The sequence below is a fragment of the Elgaria multicarinata genome, chromosome 5 (genome assembly GCF_023053635.1).
Source record: "Elgaria multicarinata webbii isolate HBS135686 ecotype San Diego chromosome 5, rElgMul1.1.pri, whole genome shotgun sequence".
Classification (NCBI taxonomy): Eukaryota; Metazoa; Chordata; class Lepidosauria; order Squamata; family Anguidae; genus Elgaria; species Elgaria multicarinata.
Genome location: NC_086175.1, coordinates 40004082 through 40029731, shown reverse-complemented (window position 1 = coordinate 40029731; position 25650 = coordinate 40004082). Strand labels below are relative to the sequence as shown.

General features: G+C 39.5%; 1 protein-coding gene across 7 annotated transcripts in view; it reads right to left on the bottom strand.

The window, feature by feature from the left end:
- Positions 1-25650, bottom strand: part of MCF2L (MCF.2 cell line derived transforming sequence like) — a 123059-nt gene that overhangs the window by 3787 nt on the left and 93622 nt on the right. For 5 of the 7 annotated variants that reach the window (XM_063126158.1, XM_063126164.1, XM_063126163.1 and 2 more), the window contains 21 exons: positions 25392-25506; positions 24439-24558; positions 24131-24322; positions 21474-21665; positions 20466-20625; positions 20273-20349; positions 18821-18897; positions 18297-18363; positions 16649-16764; positions 15411-15480; positions 14368-14460; positions 14166-14258; positions 13291-13416; positions 11965-12186; positions 10939-11031; positions 10263-10341; positions 9414-9477; positions 8328-8443; positions 7033-7092; positions 6614-6688; positions 209-327 (listed from right to left, as the gene is read on the bottom strand). In XM_063126158.1, the coding sequence (XP_062982228.1) occupies positions 209-327; positions 6614-6688; positions 7033-7092; positions 8328-8443; positions 9414-9477; positions 10263-10341; positions 10939-11031; positions 11965-12186; positions 13291-13416; positions 14166-14258; positions 14368-14460; positions 15411-15480; positions 16649-16764; positions 18297-18363; positions 18821-18897; positions 20273-20349; positions 20466-20625; positions 21474-21665; positions 24131-24322; positions 24439-24558; positions 25392-25506 (2326 nt within the window). The remainder of the gene's footprint in view (positions 1-208; positions 328-6613; positions 6689-7032; positions 7093-8327; positions 8444-9413; positions 9478-10262; positions 10342-10938; positions 11032-11964; positions 12187-13290; positions 13417-14165; positions 14259-14367; positions 14461-15410; positions 15481-16648; positions 16765-18296; positions 18364-18820; positions 18898-20272; positions 20350-20465; positions 20626-21473; positions 21666-24130; positions 24323-24438; positions 24559-25391; positions 25507-25650) is intronic. The other 2 variants (XM_063126159.1, XM_063126162.1) reach the window with 2 other exon arrangements.

Here is a 25650-nt window from a genome sequence, read left to right as displayed (position 1 = left end):
AAATTACTATAAATTAATTGTTTATCTACTGGTGTTACTAATTAAATTAGGTACTTGAACAACAGCAGCAGTTGTTGACATCTGTCCATTTTTATACATTATGATGACAAAATATTTCAAAAGGCACAAACTCCAAAGTCTCTGTGGGAGATTAGTCATTTCATTCCCCCTTTCCCCCAATAAATGTGACAAATATGTATTTATTTACCAGCTTCTTCTCTCCTTTTCCTTCCTCTTCTGCATCTGAGGAATTAAGTGGATCCTCTGCGCTAGACCAACCATCATTTTCTTCAGAAGCATCAAGAGACTGAGATGTCTTAGACCATCCTTAATAAACCAATAACTCATCATTATTGAAAATCTCTAAAGTAGTACTAAAACTAGTACTGAAACAATACTTAAATTTGCAATACTTCAAAATGCTATAGTATTATTATTACTCTTATTATTATTATTATTATTATTATTATTATTATTGGTTTTGACTTTAAATGGATTTACTTCTACATAAAATGCAGCACTCATTTAGAACAGCTATAAAAAAACACTAGATACCTCTGAGACAATTCAATTGTACTAATTACTGTACCATACTTATTTTACACTCTCTGTGGAGCAAATAGGCAGCTAGTGACAGCACCAATTCTGGCCATGAGACAAATGAGAATAACCAAAGACCAAGACTTTGGCCAAACTTAACCATTACTTAACATATTTGTTCTTATAAAATGTAATTAGTCCTGAAATTCAGCCATCATTATGTTAGCATAGATAGGCTCATTTTTATGACTTCTCAGACCTTATCAGATCCCACTTATAACACAAATAAAATGGATGCAATATGTTTTCAGCTGGTATGCTTTTCATCAGCAAATAAACCTGCTGAAATGTGACACTACTTGACACCAAAGAATTTAGGCTTCACGCGACTAAAGAAGCTCAAATCAGTGTGATTTATCAGCTGGGAAACGACACCCTTCCATGTTAACAGAATGAAGCAACTCTTTGAAATCATGAACATCTATGAATACCCATTCCCATCAACAGGAGTTGTATAAAGGTTGCCATGTCACAATGAAATGGCAGGAAATTTTGATCTCTTCTAGTTTCTTTGTTGGGTTTTTTGCTCACTCCAATGTGCTAACCCAGATATAGGCTTTTCTGAAGAATATTGCTTGATTTTAAGGCTAAGCAATTTTGCAATAAATCGTATACCAGTTCCTCTTTCTGCTTCCCAAACAGCTATCATGTGAAAAATCCCTTAGTTTATGCTTTTAGTATTGTACATTATCATCACAACAAGACATAGCAACGGGTACAACAACACATCATGCACATTTTTATTTTTCACTCAGACTAAAGCAAACTACAAATGGCTGTACTTACTAGTGAGTCAGTCACCTCCAGAATAAATATACCTCAGTAAAACTCATGTGACAGATTTCTACATTTTCCTTTGAACAGCTGCAAGTATCTCTCTCTCTCTCTCGTGCGTGTATGCACGTGTGCATGTGTGAGAGTTCCCTGGGTTTTGTCTGTCACACTTTAGTATGATCAAGAAACTAAACCTACAGAGGAGCTATGCAGTTTAGAGTAAGTTTGTTTGTCAATGGCTTCCACTGATTTCTATCAGCCAAAATAAATGTGCCACAGTTGGAAAGACCACCTGAGAAGGGTTAGAGCCTTCTTGCCCCCCAAAGAGCTGAGATCCACTGGGCACATTCAGGTCCCCTCCCGATCATGCTAATGAACATACCCATTTACTTGGTCCCATGTACACCTGAATGGCTATCATTCACTTCCATAACAAGTGACATAGGAAGGGCAAAACAGGTTTCTGTGAGCTCTTCTCCCCAAGAGACGTTTGAAATACTGCCCATGCCATGCCAACATATTGAAGAATATTGTGCTAGTCCATAATAGCAGCAGAGAGTGCCAGTGTGGTATAGTAGATGCTGGGTTGCACTGAGACTAGAGGAGTTGCACTGGAACTAAGAAGACTTGGACTTAAATCCCTGCTTTGTCATTACGGTGCTCATTGGTTTGACTTAGGCAAGTCAATCTCTTTCGTGTGGCCAAATTAGATGCAATGTACCTGTGCAGGCTTAAATCCAGTGTTGTGTGACTTCTGCTTGGGTGACTTCCCTGTCTTCTCGTTCCCCCCCCCCCGTAAATGTGCATATGCCCTTAAATCTACTCCAAAGATATTTGGGTGACGCATGGGTGGCAGGGGAAATCTCTTCTGCCAGCAGTTTCTGTTCCACTGATGGAAGAGACCATTGTATTCCAGCTATTGCCTTTGTTCAAAAACAGCTGTGAGGAGAGGGTGATACCGTGATTAGATTGGAGCTGAGGTGTGGGGACAAAGAGATATTAATTAACCTTTTGCATACCCACTGATTACTTGATGCAAATCCCCCACTGCCTCTTGAGTTGCTATCGAACAAATATGGCACCTCTACATTTTCCTCTCTGTAGTAAGAACTGCTTGGGGATGGGGGGAGGAGAGAATTGGTGTGTGGGGAAATAACACCATCTCCCTAGCCCCAATCCAAATCAGTTTCCCCTCCCCCCAGCTGTCTTCTGGTCAAGTCAAAGCTGTTGGAAGCTCCTATCCTAGAATGCTCACTTCTCATCTAGTTTGGCCATCAGTGTAATGGCGGAATGGGAGAAGGGCACCCCTTGGTATGGCACCCTGAGTTCTTTGGAGGAAGGGTGGCATGCAAATATGACCAATAAATCAAAGTCCTGGGAGGATCTGTAATGACGCTTGGGTTACAGATAGAAGAGCAACCCAATAAAAAATAATCGTGTAAGGGCTAGATGGAACAACTATTAGGTGAATTCACAGTTGGCTACAGAATCGGACTCAAAGAGTACTTATCAATGGAACCTTCTCAAACTGGGGAGAGGCAACGAGTGGGGTGCCGCAGGGCTCAGTCCTGGGCCCAGTGCTCTTCAACATTTTTATTAATGATTTCGATGAGGAGGTGCAGGGAACGCTTATCAAATTTGCAGATGACACAAAATTGGGTGGGATAGCTAATACCCTGGAAGACAGAAACAAACTTCAAAGTGATCTTGATAGGCTGGAGTGCTGGGCTGAAAACAACAGAATGAAATTTAACAGGGATAAACGCCAAGTTCTACATTTAGGAAATAGAAACCAAATGCACAGTTACAAGATGGGGGATACTTGGCTCAGCAATACTACAAACGAGAAGGCTCTTGGAATTGTTGTAGATCACAAGCTGAATATGAGCTAACAGTGCGATATGGCTGCAAGAAAGGCAAATGCTATTTTGGGCTGCATTAATAGAAGTATAGCTTCCAAATCACGTGAGGTTCCTCTCTATTCGGCCCTGGTTAGGCCTCATCTAGAGTATTGCGTCCAGTTCTGGGCTCCACAATTCAAGAAGAACGCAGACAAGCTGGAGCGTGTCCAGAGGAGGGCAACCAGGATGATCAGGGGTCTGGAAACAAAGCCCTATGAAGAGAGACTGAAAGAACTGGGCATGTTTAGCCTGGAGAAGAGAAGATTGAGGGGAGACATGATAGCACTCTTCAAATACTTAAAAGGTTGTCACACAGAGGAGGGCCAGGATCTCTTCTCGATCCTCCCAGAGTGCAGGACACGGAATAACGGGCTCAAGTTAAAGGAAGCCAGATTCCAGCTGGACATCAGGAAAAACTTCTTGACTGTTAGAGCAGTACAACAATGGAATCAGTTACCTAGGGAGATTGTGGGCTCTCCCACACTAGAGGCATTCAAGAGGCAGCTGCACAACCATCTGTCAGGGATGCTTTAGGGTGGATTCCTGCATTGAGCAGGGGGTTGGACTCGATGGCCTTGTAGGCCCCTTCCAACTCTGTTATTCTATGATTCTATGACTTCTTCTCCCACCAAATCCTAGCTTGATTAAATGGATTAGAATGATTAACTGGTTAAAATGAAATGAACGTATGTTTTCCCCACAGTCCTGCAAGACTAGTGCTGTTGTCTGTCAGCTGTGAAGCTACAAGTTGTTTAGGAAAAGCCAAAGCAAGCCCTTAAGTAGCCAGAAATCACAGCACACCACACCATGCACAATGCTCTTGTAGCCCACGAGAGATACATTACCTTGCCTGAGCTGGGTTGCTAGTAAAAGGTAAGTAGTGCTGACCCACTTGGCCTTGTTCCATGTTAACACAGAACTGGCATCTGTGAAAGAACTGAATAATAAATATTCCCAGTGCATTATACTCTAGATGTGATGCTACTACCTTCATCTTGAGTTTGAAACTGGAAGCAAGATTCTACTGGATCATAATTGAAATGAAACACAAAAGCAGTATGTCTTGAGCTGTTAATCGATTACGGAGACATCATTGCTCTCCTTTTCCGCTTGTTGAATAATGCCTGCTATTTCTCACTGGATTACGTATTGCTACAATGCATACATCCGACCTCCAATTTCTGATTCTCATCTTTTAACTTTTAACTCTCTTAACTTTTTAAACAGTTTTGTTTGTTGGGGTGTGTGTGTGTGTGTGTGTGTGTGTGTGTGTGTGTGTGTATATATATATATATATATATATATATATATATATATATATATATATATGAGCCTCAACTTCAGGTATAGAATTACATGGGGTTGTTGTGTTATACTTTGCACAAATGTTTCCTGAAAATGCAGTTATGGAATAGATTCAACCTCTGAAAATAAAACAAAACCCAGGATAACCTTCCATCACCTCTTCCCACCCCTGCCCAACTTGTGATGCGGAGGCTGATAATTTGATAATTCCTGTCTCCATTTGTTATATTGGCAAAAAATAGGATTGTCAGATCCTGAATAGGTGGTTCTTGCTTCTGAAAAGAAACAATAGCAGGTGCCAATTCTCTGGTCAATGAAGCATTATGGTAGGACAAACTATATTTGATTACTCTTTATGCAATAAGGAACGTCAGCTGTTTATGTTGGACAAACCATTTCAGGAAGTGTATTTGGATTAAAGAGATTTAGGGGGAGATTCTTGCTCTAATTCCTGTTCTCTGTGTCTCCCTACATGCCCTTTGGGACCCAAAGGAGAAAAAAACCTGTTACCTGTACATAACGGATCTGGTGGATAATGCTATTTGGGTAATCTGTGCGAAATGTCAATGTTTTGGCCCCAAACTCAATGAGCTTCTTGTGGGCATGAAAGAGGTTGCATAAATGCACACACAATTACCCTCCTTGAGCATTTCTCGTTCAGACTCTGTATTCATGCCTTAGCCTTTTTTATTAGGATGAACTGCTCTTTCCTAAATCTGCTCCCAGGCTATTACTCTTACAGGATTTACTTATCTCTGAAAGAAACTTGATCAGTATGTCATTAGGCCTTCAGTTTTCACCCATGTTTGTCTGATTTTGCTCCCAGAATGCCCTCTGGAAGTCACATTAGTTCTTGCCTGGAGATTGCACCCACCCACAGTATTCTACATGCAAAGCAACACAGGAAAAATCAGCTTGAAAATTCCTGGTTTATACAGCCAGGCTAATGAAGTTCCATGGAAAAAAAAAAGTATGGGTGTGCATATGTCAAGGGGAGGGAGATGCTGTTCTCAAAGGCCAGCTATTCAGCCCTTTCGCTCTCATCCCTATATTCTGGTGCCAACTCCCAATGCTGACCTGGCCTCAGACACATCCTGAAAAGGATACAACACTTCTGGATATTTTCTGGGTGCTTCCCACTGAATGAGGTGAGGTCGGTGGCTAAGAAGAGGGCCTTTTCTATTGTGGCACCTCAATTTTAAAATCCACAGAGAGGCTCATCTGTGGTCTTTTCGGAATCAGGTGGAGACTTTTTTATTTTCCCTGCCTTTTTAGCCCTTCAGTTTTTTAAAAAAAAAACTGTCTTAGTGCATTTTAGATCTTTGAACTGCTGCTGGCTTTTATCTTAGTTTCTACTTTGGTTTTATTCTGTTTTTATCTTATGGTTTTAGGTTATGTTTGACTATGTTATTGTAGTTTATGATTTTAAGTTTTGTCATGTAAACCACCCAGAGAACTTTGGCTAATGAGCAGTATAGAAATGTAATAGATAAATAAACAATGTATTATTACTATCATGAAGTTATTATTCCCTGTCCAATACTGCCAAAGGTTCTTATAACGAAAGGTGTGGATGTCAAGTGATTAAGACCTCCATTATTGAAAATTACGGGTTTCAAGTCTCACTGAGGATGGATTCATATGAATTTTACACAATGATGTCAGCACACTGAATTTTGACACTACTTTCAGCCTCTTCGGAGTCCAAAGTTGAGCAAGTGCATCAAAAGATATGCGCACGTGGGATGATTTTTCTTTTTTAAAAGTACCACAAGACCTGTCCAAAACATACTGTACATGTTCACTTTTGTTCCATGTGAAGCCTCCATGCGATTGCTGGATGATGCTATATGCTATCTTTGACATAATAATTCAGGATAGCTTTTTGGTGCTATTATTAAGCATGCTTTGTCCAAATGTCCATATAGTGGTAATAATGCTTCAAAACAAGGAACTGGCAATAAAGCCAACACAATGTGCATATTACACTGGGACCCTACAATTATGACTATGAAAAGTTGGTTCTACTCTACCTCTCAGACCCAGAGGCGTTGGATCACTCTTTACTTCATGTCGTTTAGTGTTTTTGTCAGGGCTGATAGGAGAAGCTGTAGCAGGATGAATAGGAAAAATACACAGAGAAAGAGAGAGAGAGAGAGGGAGAGATTGAAGAATTGGACAGAGAAAAATAGGTGGGTTGCATGCAAATTACCTTTGAGTTTAGACTGACAAACCAAAATGAATGTTGAAACAATGTCTATTTTAACTGGGATTCTTTTCTTAAAATAGAAATATGTCAAAAACATATCAAGAAATATAGGAAGAATGGAAAGGGGCATATTTACAGTTATAAGTCCAAATGTTAAATAGTTGTAGCAAAGTTATAATTAATTAGTACGTTCTGTGTTCATATATGATTATATTCTAAGAAAACTAAATCCTATATCAATACCTGGTCCTGTAAGACGGATCATTGGCAAAGTCTGGCTTTTATTGGTGGGAGATGCTGCTTCTGTCAAGGCAAGCAGGGAGTATTAACTAATTTGCAGCTTCTCCGGAAAGAACTCAAAGGTTAAAAAGACCCATTACATCAGCGTGCTTGAAAAAAATACATTTTTTCTCTCCCTTCCATCTCATGACAGCTTCATGGTTATAATGAACAAGTCATCTCAACTCTTCCTTCAACACTTCCTCCTTATTTACCACAAAGAAAGGACATATATGAGGTTCACCTAGTGCCTTCATTGTGTGTTTTTCTAGCGCCGGGTGAAGACCTTTTAATTTCCCAATCATTTTAGCCTTTCAGCTCTGTCATTTTAAATCTGCTATTGTACTTAAAATCTCTGATGATTTCATGTCTGATTCTTGGGGTTGTTTGTTTGTCTGGTTGGTTTTTTCTTTTCTTTTTATGGATCTATGGATTGCAATAAAGAAGTATGTATGTATGTAAAATCTCTGCACTGATGCTAGATTTTATTCTGGTTACACTTTTAAATGGTAGTTCTCTATACTTTACATTGCATTTTATGGTGGTTTAATTTGTGGTTTAATTTTTGTGAACTGCCCAGAGAGCTTTGGCTACTGGGCAGTATAAAAACTTAATAAACAAATAAATAATGGAAGACTAACAGGTATGGTGAAGTATATTTGCCTGGGTTATAGCTGAAAACTGAGAAGCCCCCTTAAAAGTGCTTTTTGGCTCTGAAGTAGGACTAGTTATCATATCTTCTATAAAAAGGAGAAAGATATAAAAGGAGAGAGAAAGAATATACAAGACAAAGGAAAACAGGTGGCTGTGCCAGAAAACCAGGAATTAGTGGAGAAATAATTATTCCAATTTGATCAAATTATTAGAATCACCTGCATGTTTAATGCAGTTCTGGAATATTTTCCATTTAAAAATGGGGTGGAATCACAATTAAGTAATGAAAACCAAGCAATGGAGAAAAATAAATTCCTGGAAATCAATCCTTATGGTTTTTCCAAAGGATTTAGGCAAATGTGTTTAATTTCAACAGATGCTAAATAGGACTAACCTGCAGCACAAGGTAATGTTAGCTATATGTGTACAGAAATGGAAAACTTTAATTTTTATAAAGCTATTGGTTTTATCTATGACAAGAGCTGACATCACAAAAGAAATAAGATACTGCCACTTCAATCCTTTCATGTTTAACAACCTCAACTCCTCCCACTGTACACACTTAATCAAAGCCCATGGATAACCAAAGTGTTCTTCAAATTTACCTTTGCCTTTTTCAGGATACTTCGGTGCTATTGAAGTGACACAGCCATCTGGAATTACAAGATCAGCATTTCTCTCTTCCTGCTTTCTGATGTTCCTTCCCTCATTTCTTGAAGGGCTGTTCAGGGAAGAAATATAAGACTACATTAAGGGCCATCGACATGGCCCTGTTTTCATCACAAAATAACTACAACTATCTCACAGCAAGTGCAAGTATTGTTAAAAAAGCAGGAGCAATAGGACTGATACACCCACTTCCTCAGGGTGGATGACCACATGAAGGGAAGAAAAGATTTCTGTGCTATAGTATTGTTTTTGTCTGGTTCATTCCATGTCTGCAGATTCTTTTCTGGACCAAAATGGAAGGGTACTTAGCTTAAAATTAAGACATGCAAGGAGGGATTCAGGTGACAAAAAGACCCATAAGACCAGTACCAGTACCAGGTTTTTGAGGGCCCTTTGGCAAGACACCCTCAATGGCCACCCTCCCTCAGGGAGTCTACTTTCTCACCACCACTGTCATTATCTGCTATTTCTCCTCCTCCTCCTCCTCTTTCTCATCACTTGCTTGCTGGACAGGCAGAGAACCAGTGAGAAGCAGACAGGGGCATCTATTGCTCCTCCTTCTCACTCCCACCGTTGTCTGGGCAGGTTGCAATGGTGGAGGGGCTCTTGTCAGTGGGCCTCTGCTGGGGTATAGGCCCTTGGAAGGGGACAACCATTACCACCTTTAGGCCCTTCAAACCCATTTTTTTTTTTTAGAAATAGAAAGAAGCCCAGCTAAGTAGGCCTTCTGTGCAGTACGATTTATGACCATGAGAAAAAGGAGATTTCTAAAAATGCATATGCACTGAACTTAGGATCATAATCTACTACCTGTAAAAGCACCTAAAATATTATTGTAAAAGTATACTAGGTACTGGATATAAATTAAGAAGGAATTTAAACCCTCAAGATGTACTATCTACCTAGTAAGTTAAAAGCAAATACATCACTAGAGAAAGGGAAAGAAGAAGACATTTAAAATGCAACAGATTCAGATGGTTCAATGGTTTACAAAGTAATCTGTAAAGCAGATAGTGACTCACCTTGTATTAGATGCAGGTAAAGGTAAACTGTGTGTATGTTCTAGAACTCTATGCTGGCTAGCTTCTGTAAGGAACAGAGAGACTCTTAAAGTACAATATTGCAAACCTTTGGTTCACATTTTGTAACTTTTCTGCAGAGTTTGGAATCTAAGGAGCTCTCACCAAAAAGATGGACTAAGGTATATGGCTTCAATTACACTACAACAAAATGAACATGGACAGAATTCTCACATTACCTATGGGTTTTTGTTTTTACCTACTAGTGTGAGAGTAATGCACCCTTTCCTTATCTTTTTGCTCAAGATGTACATTTGTGGAAAATGTTTAAGCCATGAAAAAATGGGGAGGAAAATTGAAATTTATTTAATTCTTACTATGTAAAGGATCGAACTTCGCCTTATGTTAATTACATTGTGTAATTAACATAAGGTTAATTACACAATGTTTCTCCCCTCCCTCTAAAGTAGGCATGCAGGGAGGGCTCCAATCTAGATTGGGAGCACTACACATTCCCAGCCACCTCCTTCCCAAAATCCCTCACCCACCCTGTGTGGCAGTTAAAGAAAGAAAGAAAAACCTCAATTAGTGCCAATTGTCTTCTATATGAAAACCAAAGGGGTAGCAATTAGGGACCTATGTGAGCTGGAACCAAAACTTCCCTCAAATAGTGGTAACCCCATTGTCAGGATAGGGCAGGAAGTTGTGCTGCCATCTCAACTTGTCTCTAATTGCAGACCCTTTACTCCTTCTCACAACATCAATGGAAATCATTCATGCCTGTTAGAGAAAGTAAATAAAGCGTCATACTGATGGGCACTTTGAGGAAAAGAAAAGAAAGAAAAGACTTACGCCTGTATGCCTGAAGTTGGCTAGTCAGTACTTTTCTGATCTCATTTACCCAAGTGGCTTTAACTTCAGGGGTTGAAGCCTATGTCAAAAAGGAAAATAAGAAATTCAGTCAACTACTTGCCACTGACTAAGTCACCCAAAAAGAAGACAAACAGAATGAAAATCCTGGACTCTAACGGAAACCAACTATTTTTGACTGGAATATAAAGTGGATTATCATCATCATCCCATAGTTTTCTAAGAAAAAGAGTTATTCAGGTCAACGCACACTGGGATTCTGTCTTTCAGTGAGGAAATTAGTGTTTCTTCACACATTATGAAATTGGCATACTCTGAGTATATTGCACTCATTTACTCGCATATGTTTTGGAGTAAATCCTAGCAGCAATGCTGGCTGCCACTGTCCCTGGGATTTCAGTGTCCCTGATTGTTACAGATGTTTGCTTGTTTCTTTCCCCTCCTGGCTGTACACAGCAGGAACAAAGGAGCTCTGAGACTTGCAGATCTTGAGACAGCATGACAGATGGAGGCAAGTGTGTCACCCTGTCGCTAAAACTACGTCAGAGTTTCTTCCCTCCCTCTCCATCCCAGAGGAGATCCCAGGGCCAGAAATGAACATCCACCATTGCATAAATAGCTTTTGCAAAGTTCTGTTTTTAAAAATGATTGTTTATACCTGTATTATGTAAACTTCTTCCCTTGCATTATACCAGATTTCAAATTTTTTAGCATCACCTTTAACGTTCTCTGTTATTCCAACTGCAGTCATCTAGAAAACATATAAACCGACAGTCAGGCTGACATCCTTCCTAAGCAAAATGTTCATCAACTCCATGAACAGGCACCAACAGGAAGCAAAAAAGTACAAGTTTTCCCCTAAACTGTGCTTATAATAAGGTTTTTTTTTAATCTTTTGTTTAAATCCTCCTCTTCTTTAAAATAGAGAATTCATTTAAAGCTATTGGAACCAAATAAATCCTAATAAAAGTGACTAAGGAAAAGAAATTTTTAAAAAAACGCATGTCGAAAATATTGGGATTAACTTAAATGGCTTCAACATCATGAAAACTAACTCAGTACAAAAAAATCTGTATTGTATTCATAGAGCACTTAAGATAAGAAGCTTTTCAGTACTAACGCTTTGGGCCCAAACTAGATATGACACTAAACACATAACTGAGAATCATATCAATGCCTTTAAAGACACTAAAGCAGAAGAGAGCCTAGGTTGGGGAAGTTTTCCTCCCCAAAACAGTCCTGACAACAACAAAAATTCCAATGTCAAGATCAAAGGGGGAGACTATACAAAATGGAGCACAAGGAGCATATGTGTACATGACTCAGACTCTACAAGTCTGTCAAGAAACAGGAAAAGGAGACAACAACAACAACAAGAATAACCCAAGTCTAGTTTATTTCAATGGGACTTAGTTGTGACCAACTTTTGCTAGATTTTGGCTTAGTGTTCAATTTTTCAGTAAGAATGCAACATAAGTTAGAAAGGTCCTGAAACAGCCATGTTTCATACGGTGAATTTTAACATTTCAAACTTCAAATACCCTTCAGCCTGTTCTATGTGACTTATACCAAGGAAAGGGGATTGATTTAGTAATCAAAAGTAATATTACTGTGTTAATGCAACCAAATTGTTAATACTTTTACTCTACTATTTAGTAGAATGTTTTTTTAAAAAATACCTTACATTTAAGGAGTGTTTATAGCTGTATGAAGGTGCTTTTTCGTATCCTTCTCCATTTTCCTCTCTCTTTTTACAGAATAATATTGCCTTTTCATGGAGGAAGAGGTGCCTTTGCATTGGCTTGAATCGTGCCAGGTCCTTCACTTTTGAGTGACCCTTTTTATGATCAGTCCATACACTGAAGGATCCTTGCATTAGAAGCTTGCCCAGTTCATTCAAGTTTCCCTTAAAAAACAAACACAGCAGAAACGTTTACACATGGTCAATAATAATTGCATGTCTTCTTGGCCTTTCATCACTCTGGCCTGGAAAGGAAGGAAGCCCAGTGGCAGAGCAAACACTAAGCCTGGATTTTTCTCCTGCAGAGCCATTACAATGTTGGCTCTAGGGTTCCTCCCCCTAGTCGAGCCCATGGACTTTTACGCTGAAGAAATGGAGAGCCACGAATATCTGGACCACTGCACAGGGTTGGCAGGTCTCACGATTTAACCTAAAGTTAAATCGTTTAACTTTAACCTAAAGTTAACCTAAACTCTCCTCCTTAGGATATTTAGTGGAAAGATTTAAACTGCAGTCCGGAGACAGATGGGATGAGGGAGAACAATATTTTCTATAGGGCCTGCATGCTGCACCTCCAGCCCTGTCTTTCATTCCGAATTTTAAACCATTATCATGTTTTCCCAACCTTGGCATCTTTCTCCTTATGTGGAAGTGAGGCAGACACCACACCGGTGTCTGCCAGTGCAGGAATATTGCTGTCTTTTCTATGTGTTTTTGGAAACACATAGGAGAGGCAGGAATATTGCTGCATTGGGATTCAATCGCAGAGGCTTGAGATCTCTTTTAAAAACACCATCACCAAGTGTCACCAGGCACGTACTCCAAGAGGTTTCATGGTCTGCCTCTGAGCCTCTTCCTTGGGAGACCTGGCAATCCTATGACAACTAGTAGGAGAGCTCACATTTTCCAATATCTATCTCTATTGTTAGAAGTCATCTCAATGTATATGAGAAAGGAAACACACACACATCATATACACACAGACTGTTCTTTTGAGGTTCACTACATGCTGGATACTAGTATTACGGAACAACCCAGGATTATACCAAGGGAGATTAGGGGTAGAATACAGGCTTGCGCCTCTTACACGTTTTCTACTCCTCCCTCACTGTGAGAACAGAACAAATGAATTAGGGAGATTATGCATATTTAAGGTAAAAAGTGGAAAAAGCAAAGTGTTGTAGAAAATATTTGCACTTCTGCTTACATTTTCTTACTGTTCCTTCTGTATCTCTCTACAATATGAATTTTTAAAATAATATGACTTACATCATAGCCAGTGATTGCAATCTGATGCATGGAATCATTCACCGCTTTTAGAATTCCCAGTATTGATGTCAGTGCCTCTTGGAGATCTTCAGCACCTTCACAATTTTTACTGTATTTTAACATTTCCTGTGGAAGAATTGCATATGCCACCTCATGAACCTCAAGAGGAAGGAATTCTCTCAAAATAACAAGAAAGTTTCTACAGTATATCATAAAATAAATGGGCATTAATAACTTTGTAAAATAAATGGTTAGAGTAGAGTAGAGTTGGAGATAGCCTGAAGGAGTTTGAGCTGGAACTCTTTGGTTCAAGTACGATCTTTTCCCTGCACTTCTTATAGTTTGGTCAATCTCCCAAAATCAGTTTTCCATCTGGGGAAGAATACTTAGGGTTGGATCTAGATTTCATCATCTGAAAATGGAAGGACTCTTTCTGTCCATGGAAGGCTCTTGATTCAGCAGAAGGATCCCATTGGTGGAAATTAGGGAAGGCAACTTTGGCCAATTCCCCCCTCCCCGTGTAGCCCCCAGCCTACCTCCCACATGATCCTAGATGGTCCCCCAACTCTCATGAGCAGAGGGCATACAGGGGGATGTGGAAAACCAAAAGAATTTGTCTTCCCCTTATTCTGCTGGTGAAAGTGCCCCCTGAGCAGAATTCAGAATTATCTTCTTTTCACAAGACTGCTGCTAAGGTCAGCAGCAATACTGTAAAGTATCTTGCATATTACAAATGCTGTATAAATTATAAATTGTAGAGGTGTCACTAGACAAACCCTTATTCATAGTGGGGATTTGCCTTGTCATCATCACAAAACTTAAGGCAATCTCTCCGAAATTAAATATGGGCGCAGTTAAAATAGTGTTATTCCTACCTTTAGCAATAGCTGATATTTGGTTATTCTTTGAACAGGTTTCAGTAAATAGGAATCCAAACTTAGCTTGTGATCAAGTTTTTTTTGACACTCCTATGAAAATATTCATGACGGAAGAATGGTAAACAAAATTATTCCATGAGATTTATTGAAAACAATGCTAATTAACTAATGAATGCATTTTCAATAAAATAAAGAATACCTGAAAGAAAGAAGAGTCTGAGAACTGCCTCCAAAGACTTTCAGATCGAGGCTTATTTTGACAATATTTTTCATAAATCTGAAAGTCTTCCATCTGAAATTGAGAGAAAAGAACTATATACTATACTTTGTTTAAGTATGGAGAAACCAGTCCCACCTACAATGAGAATATTACTAACTGAATGTTAAAATAGGCATGACCATTTTGATTAGATATACCTGGTAATGATATTGGATCACTGTTTTTCCTGTTTATTCTTGTTTTTGTTGCTATGATTCCCATATGGGAAATTTGAAAAACCTGCATTACACAACATAAGCCATAGATATAGGAAAACAATAATGGAACTCAACTGGATTCACCTGCCATTTCTCATTAGCTAGCAGCAATCTGGATTCTAACCTTCCCCTCTAAATATGCAACAAACTTCAGTGTCTGAGCAAGATACTGCAAAAAGTTCAACACAGTAAGAGACAGTTCATATAATCGGTTGAGATAAGTCCTCTTCACGCTTTCTTCTGAATGTGTGAGTGCTAAAATTGAGGCAGCAGTGCACACATGGACTCTGTCCCCAACATCCCATGAGCAGGAAAGCAGTCTGCCAGTGTAGGGCCAAACACAATGGACCAGTTCATAAGTAACAGCAATTTCTGGGTTCCTTAATTCAGGAATTGCCACAGCTGAGCAGGAGTAAGTGAGTGTGCTGTCTCCTATACACTTGTTGTTTCTGCTTTCAATTAGTAAGACAGGAATGGGCGTCTTCATGAAATCTGAACCCAGGAACTCTGGGTTATTTATGGCTTGTTGGGTTCATTCTGGCTTGTTTAACCCCTAAGCAACCCAGAATCCCTGGATTCAGACGACATGACAACTCAGGAACAGGGTGTTCTTGGGCTGCTGATTGAAGGAGGATGCAACGAGTGTGTGGGAGTCAGCACACTTGCTTGTTCCTGCTCAGGTATGGCAAGTCCTGGGTTAAACAATCCAGGAACTGCTGTTACATGCAAAGCAAGTCAGTGTTCCCTTATCTTTGTGCTACTTACCCTTTCAAGGAAACACCTTCCTACCAGTTCTGGGTATTCTGTGTAATTTTCTAGTTCTCTCAAGAATATTCTACAAAGAAAACAATGTTATTTTATTAGATAATATGATGAAATAACCTACAAATATCTACAACATCCACTGATGTACATGTGCATTATTGACTAGCAAAATCAAAATAGACAAGGCCTTAACATAAAGAGCTTAACTTAATTTTGACAGTATGAAAAAAAAAGAATATAGAAGAGAAAAAGAGACAAAAATAAGTGAACACATTATTTGTATCCTTTGGAAAACTGCACCATGCATATTTACACCCACACCCCATTCAATTCAAATTCTTACATGCACAGATCTGGAATATGTAGAGGTATGATAACTCAACAAAAATCACTTAGGTCAGATCTGCACCAAGCAGGATATTCCACTACGAAAGTGGTATATAAAAGGCAGGAGCCACACTACTGCTTTATAGCAGTATTGAAGTGCACTGACAATTGTTGGGGCCCATTGAAGCACTTATACCATATAGCACTTTCATACCGTTATATTCTGCTTGTTGTGGCTCCAGCCTTTTATATACTGCTTTCATACTGCTTTCATAGTGCAATATCCTGCTTGGTGTAGATTAGGCCCTAGTTGTTTAGAATGAACAATGAAAAGACTTTACAAGAACAATGGGAAAAGAAGCTAAACTAGCACTTTCCTACTGGGAAATTCCATTTTGATTGTTGTTTCACCAAATAGATATTGAGTGAGTGCATATACAATTATGATTTTCATGGGGTCCCAAAAAGGAACCGAGTAAAAATGCTAAGCGTTATGATTACTGGGATATGGGGACTACTCTTGAGGACTAAGGAAAGAAGAGATTAACTACTGTATTTCCGTTAGGTATGTTGTATATGGACATTATAAAGGAAACAAAATCTGTAAAAACAACGAAGATTCTTGTGGCATCACAACAACTAATGAACTTATCATGGCATAAGCTTTTGTGGACGCAATGCACAAAAGCTTATGCCATAATAAATTTATTAGTCTTCAAGATGCCACAAGAATCTTTGTTACTTTTGCTGTAGCAGACTAACTTGCCTACAGCTCTGCAAATAATCTGGGATTGTGATGTATTTTAAGAACAAACGCTTTAGTATTCGAATGTGTACAAAAAGGATTTTTGTTTGTTTTTTATTTCCTGCTACTAATGCTTGAATGTGTGTGTATAGGACACAATCTTAACCTGTTGTGAAAGTGATAGATTTCTTCCATATTTCCAAACAAAACATCTTTCTTATTTTGCAGCCCTGGTGAAATGAGATGTGCCATTAAGGGATTGTCCATTTCTGCAGCGTAGCCCTGCAATACAAAAGGGAAGCAGATTAATCGCTTGCATTTCGTTCCAATTTCCCGGCAAGTCCAGCCTGCTCAAAGCTGATAAACACACAGCAATATTTCAACATCAACTAAAAAACGTTCAAATTTCTACTATGGTATCTGTTGCTCTTAATACTAGCCCAATTCAGGCCAATTCTGCATGAATTCATTCTAGAGTCTATGAACAGTTAATTTTGAGAAACAAATCTTCTAGATAAAAACAGAAGCTTTATTTTTAAGGGAAAAAAAATTCTGAACTATTACTTTCTGAACTTGTAAATGATAACTATTTATAAACCTTGTATACAGCTGGTAATTTTAATGTTTCGGTTCCAGAGCTGACCACAATGACTACAGAATCTTGTGCTATGACCTTTCAAGCCAATTGTTCTTTCTTCTTCCTTCCTGACACAAGTTCCTGTTTATGACATCTGCTGTAGGCAACAAAGCCAGAGCCTATTCTTTAGCTTTTCCACACAGCAGGAAAGACGTACAAACTTGTTTTAATCTGCACTTCAAGTATGTACTCATGTTCCTCATTAGCCACTGCCACAGAATATTTTCCTTTTAGTGGTGTACATAAAACACCTGGCTTAGAAAGGGAAATAAGTCAGAAGTAGCTGGTCCCTAGTCCTGGAGATTTTAGCTCAGGGCTGGAACATGTTTTTGTCATAAAATGTTGTTGAAAGTGGCACTCCAGTTCCTCCTTCCATGCCACAGCACTCGGCAGTACACATCAAGGCCACATCCACTAACACCAGGAATACAGAGACTATATTTGATTGCCCCAATCTTCTTGGGAAGTACTTCCAAACATTATGGCAGAAAGGGGGAATTTGGTCTCTGTGGGGATGCTCTTTTCAATTGCATTTCTCCCTTGGCAAAAATAACCTCCACTAAAATATGAAGGTCAAAGTGCAACAACTCCCTCCCCCCACCAAAAAAACCCAAAACACTATCTAGAAGTAAGCCAAATGGTGGAGATTTGGGGGCACTTTACCTGCCCAAAGTCTCTCCTCCCACATTAGTAGTCTTTCATGAGGCAGCTGAACAGTAGTGAAGAAACTGAACTAATCAGCAGTATTCTGATGAACACAATCCACCCTGTCTTGGCAAGAGAAGAGGAAGACTTGGCTTCTCATATTGAGTTCCTTTAAAAGATGCTCCGGAACCTACTTATGGGAGGGAATGCCCAGCAAGGTGTAGAGCCAAGCAGGATCCCTTCCCTTCTCTTGGCAAGTACTTTGCCAAGAGGGAGAGGGGAACAGATCCCAATTTCATAGCAAAAGGCAATTCTTTCTAGGGTTGACCTGCTCTCTCGCAGAAAAAAAATGTGTGTCCTGAAAGGTCACTGCAACTCCCTCCCCCACACTCAAACCCCACAAAAAATTGGCTCAGCTCTAAAGCTGTTTAGGAAACACACACACATCCATGTTTGGGATTGTGTACTGCACTGCAGGATGACTCAAGAAACGTATTTAGATGCAGCACGGCTACAGATCTAAAACACCTACCTCAAGGACACACAGAAGTTCTTCAACATAAGCTCGTTCAGTTTCAAGAAGTTCATTAATTACATGTCTGTGAACATAAGAAATACATGAGACAAGAAGAGGATGCTGATATTTCAAAGCCTTTCATGTATTTCTTGGACAATTGAGTACTGGTAATCTTGAGTATAGACTAGCAAATACAAAGAATTTGCATGAGATTTTGCAGAACTGTTCACAATTGAATAAATTTAATCATATTTTGGCAAGCTTAGTACCACTGAAACCAAATAACATGCTATCAGAATGTTATTATCCCATCCCATAAAGATGAATGAAGTTAAATTGCCACGTCGCAGGTTAGAATTCCATGGATTATTACATCTCGTTTAATATGTTTGAGTTGAACGTTCACTACTCATCCCACCTTTTAGTGAAATTGTTTGTTCTGTGCTAAATGCTTATAAGTCCTGAATGTAACCACAGTAGAGGGCTCTAATATGGTAGTCTAACAGTACAATTGCTTTGGTATGTAAAGTTGCACTCACTTCCGTAAAACAGCTAGATTTTCTTCATCATCCATCACAGATCCACCTCTATTATGATGGATTTCATTTATTTCACTCTGAAACAAGAAGAAAAAGCAAACAGAATCATAGAAAAAGCAACATACATATTTTTAGGCCCTTTTTTTACTCCGAAAAGCAGCAAGTGCTTCTAGTTTGACAGCTCAGGCTGGGGGCTTGGGCAATAGGAGATTCTTAGCAGGGCACTCCCAAGGGTCCAGGCAACTGTTTGCATCCTGGGGATAACCCTGCTACAGGGGTGATGTCCATCCTGTTTCCCCACCTGTCAACTGTGCAAGGCTGTCAAAACAATCTTGACTGTTACCTTGTATGTTTGACAACTACAACACACTGGGTCCAGGCAAGGCAAGTCTCTATATTCTGAATAGCTGCAGTTGCGCAACTGTGTATAACTGGATTTTAAAAGGGAATGTGTGCATTTGCTCACGTTCCCCAGGGCCAGGAAAATGTGGATGAAATTTCCTGGGCTCGTTTTTGCCTAAAAAGGGGGCTCTGATCATGATCTGGATTGCGACTAGAGCAGGAACAGGGGACTTGGTGGCAGACGACAGGTTCTGCCACCAAGTCCCTTGGATACTGGGCAGAGCCAGCTAGGGGACCAAGGCAGAAGGAGGGAGGAAACAACCCAAGTCAACCCCAATTGTTTGTTGGGTGAACCAACCTCACCCGTTGTGGACTGGCGTGCTGTGCAAACATGCCCATCGTGTGCATGAGTGGGCTTAGCCTTCCCCATCTCATCCCCACCTGCCATTTCCCCGATAAATTCAACCCTTCGTCTGCTTTCCCTACTGTGGAATTCCAGACCCATGCTTGTGAGGCAAACATGGTTCTTAAATCCCAATGGGGTGGAGTTCCAGCGGAGGAGTGGAAAGCACAGAAAGGCTTAAGTTCCCCCACCCCTTTCTTCCTGCGTCTCCTCACACTTCCTGAGAACACTTCAGAACGGAGGAGCAGCTCAGGTTAATGTTATGTAGGTACAATATAATACTGCTGGAATAAAACATAGTTGGACCTTCATTCCCAACACAGAATTCAGCTCAAAAAGCCACTTCTAAAAAGATAAATGCAACAAATACATTTATATTATTAAAAACTGGATGAGAATTAATTAAAAAAACCATTATTTTTAGGGAAGCAATGGCATGCCGAATTCTGTAGATAGTAGCCTATTAAGTGTGTGTGTGTGTGTGTGTGTATATATATATATATTGATATTTGAATTCTGATCAAGTCAATTTGAAGGTACTGCTTCAGAGTTTACAAACTTATGGTTACAGTTTCAAATACATGTAAAGTCTTTGAAATTCTTACAAAAATGATGGTTTGAAATTTTTCCTGTTCCCATAACACCCTAGCAATGGAATGAGCAAGTTTAACATTTCAACAATTACACCCACACACCCACACCCCTACCTTGGTTCTTCTGAAGTTATTTCTCCGGACCATGCGATTGTCGGGGCTGGATGGATCTTCAGAATCTCTTTGAAGACCTGGTATGTGAAATAGAATCCAGCCATTGAAACTGGAGCACATCTCAGCTTAAGAAAGCAATTATACTTGCAAGATCAATGATTTTTTTTATTTCAACAGTTGCTTACTTGCTTACCTGGAGATGAACACGGTGATTTTAGAGGGATTTCTGGACGAGGTGCTACTGGCTGAACTGGACGAGTCTGCTTCGCTGCCAGTTTCTTAAGACTGATTTGCCTCTTTTGAAACATTTCTTCCATACTTTCCTGTTTCTGAAACACTTTTTCTATATGTTTCTGTAATAAAACCCAAAATTCCATCACCATCTTTAAACCTTGCCTGTCATGCTTCTATTTATTTATTTTAAAAAAATTTGAGCAGCCTTCCTACTCATGCATACCAGTTAACACATAACTCAATTCATAATGCACTCACTTTCAAACATAACCACGAATCACAAAGGATATGCTCAGCTTTAAAATTTAAGATTATCACTCATTATGCCAACTAAGATTCTTTGAACAAGATTCTAAGCAACTGAATTAAGATTCTGCATTTAAGATGCTAAACCACTTTCAAAAAGTGAAGAGTTTGGGTGATGCTGCTGATGTTTCCCCACGGTTGCAGTCCCACATGATGCTCTTGGAGTGTCCCCCCACCCGCAAGAACTTTTGGGAGGGTGGTTGGAGGATCCGCAGTCATGGAGGAAAAAAATGGTGACCAAACACCTCATTTGTGAGCAGACCTGCTAACACAAGCAGGATTCGGATGCAAGCCAATGTGTCTGTGAGTGAGTAACCACAATTGTCTAGCTCCAGTATATATGCATGTCTTGTTAAGTACTTTGAAAATAATAGCTTTAAGACAGGGACAAAGTCAGGCCCAGCTGTGTCTCATAGTAGGGAAGGCCATGGAGTTTCAAGCATGCCTTTGATGGAGAGTGGAGCTAAGTTACTTTAATAGTTACATAGCTTTGTGTGTGTAGCTATAAGTCATCACACACAGTAGGATATTGGTAACACAGTTTATGGCTGTTAGTGCTACTATCAAGAATGGTTTCAAACAGAATGTTCCAAATTATTACTTGTACATGCCCCCATATGTGCCTATATTCATGACTATCAAAACTCATTATCAAGATTACCATTAGTTCCTCACTAAGGATGACTTCATATTCTTTGTACAAGTAATTCAGCTCCTTGAGCTTATTGTCTCCACCAGTGTCCAAAAACTTCTCAATCTCCTGTAAAGCTGATTCTGCTCCATCCTGAGACTGGCATTTGTCAACAGGCTGTGAAGCCAGCAGGTAAATTCCTTCGTCACACCATTTCATGGACTACAAACATACCAAGGAGACAGAAAACACACACACACACACATCTGCAGTTAATAACCTTAACTGAAAAGATTTAGCAATATATTGAAAGCGATGAAACTGAAAATCCATATGAATTATAACATTGTTAGCTATAAGCCCCCAAATGGCTTATCTCCTGGTAATAGTGAGATTTGACGACACTATTTACAGGCTGCTTGTGCTTGCGTTTGAGCGCGAACTGTAAGAGCTCTTGCATCCATCTGAGGCAAACCTGTGAATTCTAAAGTGAAGGGGGGATAAGTGGGCTGGAATTCTGGCTGCAGAGAGTGACAGTTGGAAGGGAAGATTAATTTCTGATGGTTCTGAAGCAGGAGAGCTGAGGGCCCAAACAACATGTCACCTTAGCTCCTCTTGCCTTGAGTGCAGTTTTCCCCCACCCATCCCCCACACCAACTGTTATCTGGATCAGGAACCTAGTGTGGAAATAGTAGGGAATTTAACCCTTTGCCCATTGCAGCACTCCTAACTGAAAACAGCCGCCCTATGCCTTCAATTTTCATTGCCAAAATTACTAAATTTGTTTTACTAGAATTGTTTGTAAGGATCTCTAAAATCCTCCACATGGCTGTTTGTGAAGAACAAATAAACTCTGCAGTCAAGGCCAGAATAAAACACAATTAAGATAACTTGTAGTTTAGCCCTGAGAGAAACTCTTGAAGAGATTCTGAGGAAAGCCCCAAAGGCTGAGAATGGCAAAGGGGCTACAGCCTTCTCTTTGTCATACATACACATATTCATACAGAGCAGTTTTGGAGCCATGTCTCTGTGGTATGGTCCTACACAGCTGGGGAGTATGGATGAATATTCCAACTGCATGGGGAATTGAATTTCTCTCAAGTGTCCTTGATTAGATTCTATTTTTAAAGTTGTTTCTTCAACCCTTATTACCATCTTATTACCAACCCTTATTACCACCCTACCCTGTGCCTGTTGGCATTCTCTTCCCCTCCTTATTGTTTTACTATGATTTTATTAGATTGTAAGCCTATGCGGCAGGGCCTTGCTATTTACTGTTTTACTCTGTACAGCACCATGTACATTGATGGTGCTATATAAATAAATAAATAATAATAATAATAATAATAATAATAATAATAATAATAATAATAATAATAATCTGGGAAACCTTTCATTTCCACCTGGCCTCACTGAATCCACACACATTCTTTAGCATTGTCCTATCACTGTACCCATTAACGTTACCTCCAAACTAATTGTACAAGCATTCCAGCTTCTTTTTGTCAAACACAACATGGCGAGCAGGGGGAAGGACAAAGAATGTGTTGGTCGGAGAATATTTATTTATTTGTAACATTTATATACCGCTGAATATAATAGAATGCCCCACGGTGTCTGAAACTAGGTTCAGACAACACCATGACCCCAGTCGATTGTTGGTTATTTAACCCACCATGGGTTATCATGTTGTGTGGAGAGAGTTTTTTAACCAACAGCTGAAATAACCAATGCAAATAATCAACACTGTGCAGAGTTGACTATCTGAACCACCGCTAGTTGTGTTGTGTGGAGGGTACCACTAGTTATTTCCTCGGCCACCATTGATTATTTCGTCAGCCACAGAGTCGCAAGGCAAGAGAGTTCAAAGTGGTGGCTGCTGCTCTAGTCCAGCCAGCGAGGTAGATTTTTGGCAGCAATGCTGATGGGATACTAGTAGGAGGATTGAGAGGGGGGAGAGAGGGCATTGGATGAGTGAGTCAACTCATCTGGACTAATAGTGAACTCAACGCTGATCCTAATCCACACCATGGTTGATTATTATAGTGTGTGGGAAGTACCCCCAGATAAACATCTATTGAATTAATTATTGCTCCACTGTTGACTAGTGTGTTGCCTGAACACAGCCTGAGGCTCACTCTCCTCTTATATACTGGGTTCAAAACTGCTGAACAGAGCCCTAACTGTGGGTGGGCTTGAACCACAGACCTTCCAAGAGCTAAGCCATTGCATCTCTTTCAAAAACCAAAAACTTTACAGCTTTTTACTTTGCTCCATCCCCTAAAGCTATGGCTGAGCCCTGCTCTTTCCTTTCCCTGTCCAACTTCTTCCTGTCAGCGGACTTAGGCTGTGATTCTATGTGCAGTTCACAGACTCTGTTCCTTATTGTGCCTACTCCTGTTCCTATGAGGCTCCCTTGACTTTGTAAGTATTTTCCCAGCTCCTTGACTATGCTAGTTTTGCTTTCTACTCTTCTCTTCACAATGTCTGGACTGCCTTCTGCTAACTGAATTTGACCAATGACTTTATCTCACTCTTTGGTAAGGCATTTTGCCCCATTCTTTCAGGGAAGAGCCTAGGTTCTCTCCTGTGCATGAGATTAATTGACTGTGACTTCTCCAGGTAGGATTACAACTTATTTGTAGCTTTAACAGTAAATGGGAGAAGAAACACGAAGTTATATTTACCTTCTCCAACCGGCTATGTAATTCAAATGAATGGTTCAGGATGGCCCTCCTTTTATTCATCTCAGCAGTAATAGTGTCACAATGATGTTGGAGTTCATTGCACTTAGGGAGAATAGAGTCCACAGCGTAATGGCTATTTTGTATGAACTCATCACCTTTAGATATTAGGATCCTGGCCTTTTCCAGAACTTCCTATATGAGGTTATTAATATTTGATAAGACAGGGAAACATAAGTTGTAGCATTATCTCTTAATAAAAATACAGCTCACTGAAAAATATGGCATAAGGAGAAACTTCAAATCTTTACATGCGATTTTTCTTCCAAGTTGGCAAGGTCTTTCAGAATGTGCTCCACATGTGAACAGCTATTTCCCACTTCTGTGAAATGAGATAACTTCTCAGACACGCTATCTAGAGCTGCTTTGACCTGAAATGAAAGATACTACTTATCAATGAATGGCTGGATTGGGTATGGTGGGTGGGGAATCACACTCTTGGGAGAACAACATTTACCTTGGTAGGTAGGTGGATCATCAATTAAATAACAAGATCCTATTTCTGTTAATCTCACCAATAAAGCAAAGCTGTCAGGCTGGCAACCTGTTCTGGCACTGAGACTTATGTGTGAATCTAAAGAGTGTCTCATTTGGGAAAGCTCTCCATTATGACTCTTTGGGGCTAAAGAAAAACATTTAATCATTGAATGTCTTTTGATCTTTTAACACATAATTCAGCTGACTGGGATGATGGGGCCTATAGTTCAGTGCATAGGGAGTCTATAATCCAGCACATGATCATTGGCTTTGCTTGTTGGGGATGATGGGAGTCATACTGCAACACACCTGGAAAGCACCAGGTTGGGTAAGGCTTGGCCAAGCCGATACCGGGAAGCTGCAGGTCTCTTATTTAAAGCATCCTTAGATTTCAAGCTCTCATTCATATATTTTCAATTGCTTTTCACCAGTTATATATTTGAATTATTTAAAATAATATTTGTATAAAATCAATTTTTGACATTATTTTTGACATTATTTTTGTCAATTCACTCTTTGACGAATTGTATATTTTATGGATGATCACAAACATAATTGATCAATCCTTTTACACAGTACTACATAAGGCAAAGTAAATTTCAAATGAAAAAGAGTGAAAAGCAAAAGTAGAACAAAGTAATAAAATTTCTGAGTATTTCAGAGCTCTGTCTTTGAATTGTGTTGATGCTAACTAGTCTAAAATGTCCTATACATCAACAGTCATCACCTCTTTGAAATCACGTTCAAAATGCCTGAGTTGTAAACACTGCTCAAGCTTCTGCTGGTGTTTCAGCCAAAAATCATCAAAGGCTGTCTCTGTTTCATCTAGTTGACCTAGAAGCCTTAAATAAAGGAAAAAGGAAGAAAAAAAGAGATTACCCAGCACACAATCAGTGAAATAGAATAGTTGTCCTTATTTTGGAATCTAGCTCACTCTTTAATGTGAAAAAATGTTCTATACAATAATACTTTCCCAAACTATCTTA